At 38.6% G+C, this 8,903-nt stretch overlaps 1 protein-coding gene across 1 annotated transcript in view; it reads right to left on the reverse strand.

Annotated features, from left to right (window-relative positions):
• Positions 1-366: 366 nt before the first annotated feature.
• micall2a (mical-like 2a) overlaps positions 367-8,903 on the reverse strand; it is a 37,746-nt gene continuing 29,209 nt past the window's right edge. The window contains exons 10-14 of the mRNA XM_072915930.1: positions 7,389-7,491; positions 3,027-3,100; positions 2,847-2,961; positions 709-755; positions 367-561 (exon numbers count right to left, since the gene is read on the reverse strand). Coding sequence (XP_072772031.1) covers positions 482-561; positions 709-755; positions 2,847-2,961; positions 3,027-3,100; positions 7,389-7,491 — 419 coding nt within the window. The 3' untranslated portion in view covers positions 367-481. The remainder of the gene's footprint in view (positions 562-708; positions 756-2,846; positions 2,962-3,026; positions 3,101-7,388; positions 7,492-8,903) is intronic.

Here is an 8,903-nt window from a genome sequence, read left to right on the forward strand (position 1 = left end):
TTATAATATAGTATACACTTAAGTATACATTTAAAAAATGTGATACTTTAAATTGATAAAATTATACTTTTAAGCATAAATTTAAGTATACAAATTATTAATTTATAAAATAGTTTAAATTTAAGTATGCATTTTTAAAATGTTATACTTTAAATTTATAAATGTATACTTTTAAGAGAAAATTCAAGTATAAATATTATAAATTTATACTATAGTATAAATTTAAGTATACATTTTAAAAAACAGGGTGGTAATGAAAAAGTACTGCAGTGTGAATGTGTTAATATTGAAATAAAATACACACGTTTGTATACTTGCAAGGAAAACAACTGGACTGAAAATGTGTGCTCATCCAGAGCGCCACACCATGTTTGTATTTAAAAGTGTACATTTTGGTTATTGTGTGATCCCGACAATATTGGCTAAAACTCAAACAGTAAAAAAGTTCATCTAAAAGCTAACATCTGTCGTGTTTCGGTTTTTATTGCACTCTTCTCTTACTTCTTCGACTGAACAGTTTTGAGAGGGAGGATTTCCTTTTAGGTTTGCCTTTCTTTACTCCTAGTGGCAGCAAAAAGGAAACAAAAACAACGACAAAATAACTCAATATTGTGCGTCAAAACGTGGAACAAAAGCAATATGTGTATACATAATACGGGTATAAAATAATATATATATTATGTTGGAGATTTTCAAAAGATGACTTACCCAAATTTTTCATCATGGCGTTCAACTGCTCGTCCTCGGCCACTTCTCTAAAAATAATTAGCAAAAAAAGAGACTGCATTAAGAACAGTGCACCACCAGATGGCGCTGTTTGCGCTTACCTAAATGTATTTTATATTTAAAACCTCTAAAGGCTTAGTGGCCACATGCGTGGACAGCACCTTTTAGCTCTTATTTCCAAAATTGTGTACACTACTGAATTGGGGTCTTATGGCCACTTATGTGGACACTATACTGCCATCTGGGTGTGTCAGAAGAGTATAACATACAATGGAATTTGGGGAAAAAAAGTGTAAAAATAAAAATGTGCATGTCACTACACGTGAAGTACACGTTTGTGTACTTATGGACTAAGTACATCATATTAAAAGATGATTTTTAGTTTTTATTCTAATTAGGGTCCAATAAGCCCAAATAGCAAAGAGAAATAAAAAAAAGCATGTAAACAAACAGCTTGGGCCTTAAGAGGTTAATGCAGAAAAGGGTTCAATTTTAAATTGTACTTTTATAAAAACAAATTACCGTATTTTTCGGACTATAAGGCGTACTTAAAATCCTTTAATTTTCTCAAAACTCGACAGTGCACCTTATAACCCGGTGCGCCTAATGTACGGAATCATTTTGGTTGTGCTTACCGACCTCGAAGCTATTTTATTTGGTACATGGTGAAATGATAAGTGTGACCAGTAGATGGCAGTCACACATAAAATGTGTGTGTAGACTGCAATATGATGGCAGTCACACATAAGAGATACGTGTAGACTGCAATATGATGTCAGTCACACATAAGAGATACATGTAGACTGCAATATGATGGCAGTCACACATAAGAGATACGTGTAGACTGCAATATGATGGCAGTCACACATAAGAGATACGTGTAGACTGCAGTATGAGGGCAGTCACACATAAGAGATACGTGTAGACTGCAGTATGATGGCAGTCACACATAAGAGATACGTGTAGACTGCAATATGATGGCAGTCACACATAAGAGATACGTGTAGACTGCAGTATGATGGCAGTCACACATAAGAGATACGTGTAGACTGCAATATGATGGCAGTCACACATAAGAGATACGTGTAGACTGCAATATGATGTCAGTCACACATAAGAGAAACGTGTAGACTGCAATATGATGTCAGTCACACATAAGAGACACGTGTAGACTGCAGTATGATGGCAGTCACACATAAGAGATACGTGTAGACTGCAGTATGATGTCAGTCACACATAAGAGATACGTGTAGACTGCAATATGATGTCAGTCACAAATAAGAGATACGTGTAGACTGCAATATGATGGCAGTCACACATAAAAGATGCGTGTAGACTGCAATATGATGGCAGTCACACATAAGAGATACGTGTAGACTGCAATATGATGGCAGTCACACATAAAAGATACATGTAGACTGCAATATGATGGCAGTCACACATAAGAGATACGTGCAGACTGCAATATGATGGCAGTCACACATAAGAGATACGTGTAGACTGCAGTATGATGGCAGTCACACATAAGAGATACGTGTAGACTGCAATATGACTCAAGTAAACAACACCAAAATTGTGTATGTTCCATTGAAAATATAGAACATTACACACGGTGCTCAAAAATCCGTCAAAATGTTTTAGTAGGACTTTGGTAAGCTATGAAGCCACACCGCTTGATGGATTGTACTGTGCTTCAACATAGGAGTATTATTATGGTGTGTATAAGGTAAGACATATTATCTGGCGTTTTGTTTCTCAATATTATGCAAAAGCAACTTCTTTTTTTTAACCTTCTGGTACATGCTGATCTGTATTTGGGATCTGCATAAGTCCTGAAAATATTTTTTTTCAAAATTTTCAATTTAGATTTTTTTTTAAAAAAGACCCCTTTAATGCGCCCTATATTCGAGACCCGCTCATCGGCAGTGCGCCTTATAATCCGATGCGCCCTATGGTCCGGAAAATACGGTAATTACTAAATTGCAACTTGGATTTTTCTTATTATTGAGCCAAATGAAGTTTGCCTAGCAACACAGCCGCACATTATATTTCCGTGGCAGTTGGAAGATACATTTGTAAAACCTCCATGATGCTATGGAGGCACATCTCCTCTTCCTCACCTGAGCCGGTCGTCATCCAGAACCTCCACAATGGCGTTCCTGCCGTCCACGATCTCCACCAGCCTCCGCATCAGCGCCTTCTCCCGCGCTCGTTCCTCCGAGGTCTTGACGTGGTCTGTCACGTGCACGGGAGCGGCGGTTCAAACTAGGAATGCATCAGGTGATGGAGCAGACTCTTACCGGGCTTCTCCAGCAGCCTGCGGAGTTCCTGCTCAACTCTCGGCTGCTGCTGCTCCAACTCCTGAGTCCTGGCGCTGGAACGCAACACAAAGATGCTCAGAACCAAGGACATTCTTCAGAATGAAACACATGTTAAGACTTATGTTACTTTAAACAGAACTCATGTTATCGCCTCACCCTAGGGCTGGACGATTATGGCAAAACATAATAATCACGATTATTAGGGACCGCAGTGTCCCTTTGGGACAGAGGACCCTATTTGTATTTTGTGCGTTTTATTATTATTATTAGGGACCGAGTCCCTTTGGGACAGAGGTCCCTATTGAATTTCTAGCGTTTTATTATTATACCGCCGCCTCTTTGAGCTGTAATTTGACCCCCTTAACATGCTTCAAAACTCACCAAATTGGACACACAAAAATTGCGATCTAATCAAAAAACCTAACCCCAAAACTCAAAATTGCGCTCTAGCGCCCCCTAGGAAGAAAACACAGACAAAACTGCCTCTAACTCCCAGTAGGAATGTCGTAGAGACACGAAACAAAAACTTCTATGTAGGTCTCGCTTAGACCTAGATTTCATACACTGACAACCCCCAGCAAAAATCAACAGGAAGTTTGCCATTCCCCCTTCAAAACAAAAGTTGTGTATAAACAGTCACCTTTTTTCAAACATTATCTCCTCTGAGCGCGTTTGTCGTGTCGGCTTCAAATTAGCACAGGAGAGAGATTGTACCCTTCTGATTAAAAGTTGATGAAAGAGTTTTAATTACTGCTCTGGTTTGGATTTTATGAGCCCTCAAAGTCGGTCCCGTCCATCGCTGCTTGCAGCTTTAATTATTATTATTATTCCGCCGCCTCTTTGAGCTGTAATTTGACCCCCTTAACATGCTTCAAAACTCACCATATTTGACACACGCGTCAGGGCTGGCAAAAATTGCCATCTAATCAAAAAACCAAACCGCAAAACTCAAAATTGCGTTCTAGCGCCCCCTAGGAAACACAGACAAAACTGCTTGTAACTTCCGGTAAGAATGTCGTAGAGACATGAAACAAAAACCTCTATGTAGTTTTGACTTAGACCTAGATTTCATCCATTAACATCCTTCAGCAAAAATCAACAGGAAGTTGGCAATTCCCCCTTCAAAACAAAAGTTTACTAAAAACAGTCAAACCCCAAAACTCAAAATTGCGTTCTAGCGCCCCCTAGGAAACACAGACAAAACTGCTTGTAACTTCCGGTAGGAATGTTGTAGAGACATGAAACAAAAACCTCTATGTAGTTTTTACTTAGACCTAGATTTCATACATTGACATCCTTCAGCAAAAATCAACAGGAAGTTGGCAATTCCCCCTTCAAAACAAAAGTTTACGAAAAACAGTCACTTTTGCCTCTTTGAGATGTAATTTGACCCTCTTAACATGCTTTAAAACTCACTAAACTGGACACACACATCAGGACTGGCAAAAATTGTGATATAATAAAAAAAAAAAAAACAACCCCAAAACTCAAAATTGCGCTCTAGCGCCTCCTAGGAAGAAAACACTGACACAACTGCTCCTACGAAGAAAACTCAGACAAAACTGCCTCTAACTCCCAGTAGGAATGTCGTAGAGACACGAAACAAAAACTTCTATGTAGGTCTCACTTAGACCTAGATTTCATACACTGACAACCCCCAGCAAAAATCAACAGGAAGTTTGCCATTCCCCCTTCAAAACAAAAGTTGTGTATAAACAGTCACCTTTTTTCAAACATTATCTCCTCTGAGCGCGTTTGTCGTGTCGGCTTCAAATTAGCACAGGAGAGAGATTGAACCCTTCTGATTAAAAGTTGATGAAAGAGTTTTAATTACTGCTCTGGTTTGGATTTTATGAGCCCTCAAAGTCGGTCCCATCCATCGCTGCTTGCAGCTTTAATTATTATTATTATTCCGCCGCCTCTTTGAGCTGTAATTTGACCCCCTTAACATGCTTCAAAACTCACCATATTTGACACACGCATCAGGGCTGGCAAAAATTGCCATCTAATCAAAAAAACCAAACCCCAAAACTCAAAATTGCGCTCTAGCGCCCCCTAAGAAAAACACAGACAAAACTGCTTGTAACTTCCGGTAGGAATGTTGTAGAGACATGGAACAAAAACCTCTATGTAGTTTTGACTTAGACCTAGATTTCATACATTGACATCCTTCAGCAAAAATCAACAGGAAGTTGGCAATTCCCCCTTCAAAACAAAAGTTTACTAAAAACAGTCACTTTTGCCTCTTTGAGCTGTAATTTGACCCCCTTAACATGCTTTAAAACTCACCAAACTGGACACACACATCAGGACTGGCAAAAATTGTGATCTAATAAAAAAAAAATACCCAACCCCAAAACTCAAAATTGCGCTCTAGCGCCTCCTAGGAAGAAAACACAGACACAACTGCCCCTAGGAAGAAAACTTGTTCTGTATATTGTACAGTTTTTGTATATTGTACAGGATTGCTTATTGTTTTTATTGGATAGTAGTCTGTTTATTTCAATTCTTATTATGTGATTTATTTTTATTACATATTTTTTTCCACTACCGCACCTTAAATTGGAGTCCTTTATCTCGTTATATGCAAATATAACGACAATAAAGTCTATTCTATTCTATAACCCGGTGCACCTAGTGTACAGAATAATTTTGGTTGTGCTTACCGACCTCGAAGCTATTTTATTTGGTACATGGTGTAATCATAAGTGTGACCAGTAGATGGCAGTCACACATAAGAGATATGTGTAGACTGCAATATGACTCAAGTAAACAACACCAACATTTTATAAGTTCCATTGAAAATATAGAACATTACACACTCAAAAATCTATCAAAATGTTTTAGTACGACTTTGGTAAGCTATGATTGTACTGTGCTTCTACGTAGGAGTATTATTATGGTGTGTGTGTATAAGGTAAGACATTATCTGGTGTTTTGTTTCGCAATATTATGCAAAAGCAATGTTTCTTACCTTCTGGTACCTGCTGATCTGTATTTGGGATCTGCATAAATCCTGAAAAATTGCGCGCCTTCGCCTTTGTAGTCCGTGCCGACACCGTAGTCGATAAGCTTCTTCTTTTTCTCTATCTTCTTGTTATGGGACATTCATCATTTCTAATATAAAGTAGTGTAAAGTTCTTACTTATATCTGTCAGTAAACTTGCCATGAAAGCGCTAAAACATACCGGTGTAGTGAGCTTACATTATTCACCCGAGGAACTTTAGTTATTAGAGAGTTCCGGTCGGACGGTTTTTCACGGGACACATTTCTGGTGTGGTTGTTGTTTCCGTTATTGATGGAAGTAAAGTCTGAATGTCATTAAAACTGTTAGCGGCATCTTTTGACTTTTATTCCACTCCCGTCCTTGCATGCTACACCGCTACAACAAAGATGACGGGGAGAAGACGCTGTCGAAGTAAATAAGACCGCCCACAAAACGGCGCATCCTGAAGCGACTGTCAGAAAGCGGCTTGAAGATGATGTGTAAAACATCATTTATGCAACATTTTGACCAAAGAACCACCATTACATGTTATGTAGACCACAAGGAAGTCTTTTACATTTAGAAGAACAAAAAAAATACTCCTCTCTAAAGGCTTAGTGGCCACATGCGTGGACAGCACATTTTAGCTCTTATTTCCAAAATTGTGTATACTACTGAATTGGGGTCTTATGGCCACTTATGTGGACACTATACTGCCATCTGGTGGTGTCAGAAGAGTATAACACACAATGGAATTTGGATAAAAAAAGTGTAAAAATAAGAATTAGCATGACATGAAGTACACGTTTGTGTACTTATGGACTAAGTACATCATATTAAAAGATTATTCTTATTTTTTTGTTCTAATTAGGATCCAATAAGCCCAAATAGCAAAGAGAGAGAAAAAAAAAAAGCATGTAAACAAACAGCTTGGGCCTTAAGAGGTTAATACGCCCTATAATCTGGTGCGCCTTATATATGAAATTATATCAAAGATAGACCATTCATTGGCAGTGCGCCCTATGGTCCGGAAAATACGGTATTTATTGCACCACCAAAACTCAACTTTAAATAACATTTAAAGAACTGGATATAAATTAGAAATTAACAAGTAAAAATAATTATAAAAATAACACAACATTTTAATAATAGCAATCTTAAAAAAATAAAAATATTTTTCAGTTTCAGTTTTTTTAATTCCGTTTTTTTTTTTTACCTTTTATAATTATTTCACCACCATTGCTGGGTTGCAGTCATGTGACCGAAATCGTGATTAAAAATGTGATTAATTGCCCGGCCCCTACCTCACACCAAGTTTAAACCACCACACATGATGCCGGCAAACGAGACTCACATGTAAACAAGTTCTGACTCCCTCCTGATGAACACTTGCTTCTTCCGGATGAGTTTGAACCAGTCGACCATCAGTGGGTCCATCAGCACGTCACCCTCACCCTCTGTAAAACATGTGACGCAACATGTACTATTTTATAATGCAATCATGCTGAATGTGTGTGAAGTAATGTACACAAACCAAAACCAGTGAAGTTGGCTTTTCAGGTGGAATTCTTTCCCATTCTTGCTTGATGTACAGCTTAAGTTGTTCAACAGTCCGGGGGTCTCTGTTGTGGTATTTTAGGCTTCATAATGCACCACACATTTTCAATGGGAGACATGTCTGGACTACAGGCAGGCCAGTCTAGTACCCGCACTCTTTTACTATGAAGCCACGTGGCTTGGCATTGTCTTGCTGAAATAAGCAGGGGCGTCCATGATAACGTTGCTAGGATGGCAACACATGTTGCTCCAAAACCTGTATGTACCTTTCAGCATTAATGGTGCCTTCACATATGTATAAGTTACCCATGTTTTGGGCACTAATACACCCCCATACCATCACAGATGCTGGCTTTTCAACTTTGCGCCGATAACAGTCCGGATAGTTCTTTTCCTCTTTGTTCACACGACGTCCACAGTTTCCAAAAACAATTTGAAATGTGGACTCGTCAGACCACAGAACACTTTTCCACTTTGCATCAGTCCATCCTAGATGAGCTTGGGCCCAGCGAAGCCAGCGGCGTTTGTGGGTGTTGTTGATAAATGGCTTTCGCTTTGCATAGTAGAGTTTTAACTTGCATCTACAGATGTAGCGACCAACTGTAGTTACTGACCGTGGTTTTCTGAAGTGTTCCTGAGCCCATGTGGTGATGTCCTTTACACACTGATGTCGCTTTTTGATGCAGTATTGCTTGAGGGATCCAAGGTCACGGGCATTCAATGTTACGTGCAGTGATTTCTCCAGATTCTCTGAAACTTTTGATAATATGATAAATTCCTTGCAATAGCTGATTGAGAAATGTTGTTCTTAAACTGTTCGACAATTCGCTCACGCATTTGTTGACAAAGTGGTGACCCTCGCCCCATCCTTGTTTGTGAATGACTGAGCATTTCATGGAAGCTGCTTTTATACCCAATCATGGCACCCACCTGTTCCCAATTAGCCTGTTCACCCGTGGGATGTTGCAAATAAGTGTTTGATGAGCATTCCTCAACTTTCTCAGTCTTTTTTGCCACTTGTGCCAGCTTTTTTTAAACATGTTGCAGGCATCAAATTCCAAATGAGCTAATGTTTGCAAAAAATAACAAAGTTTTCCAGTTCGAACGTTAAATATCTTGTCTTTGCAGTCTATTTAATTGAATATTAGTTGAAAAGGATTTGCAAATCATTGTCTTCTGTTTTTATTTACCATTTACACAACGTGCCAACTTCACTGGTTTTGGGTTTTGTACAATTTTATAATGCAATAGTGCTAAATGTGTGTAAAGTAATGTACAATACAGTCATCCCTCGCCAAATTGCCCTTCAAAT

This window comes from Nerophis lumbriciformis, linkage group LG24, assembly GCF_033978685.3.
Source record: "Nerophis lumbriciformis linkage group LG24, RoL_Nlum_v2.1, whole genome shotgun sequence".
Lineage (NCBI taxonomy): Eukaryota > Metazoa > Chordata > Actinopteri > Syngnathiformes > Syngnathidae > Nerophis > Nerophis lumbriciformis.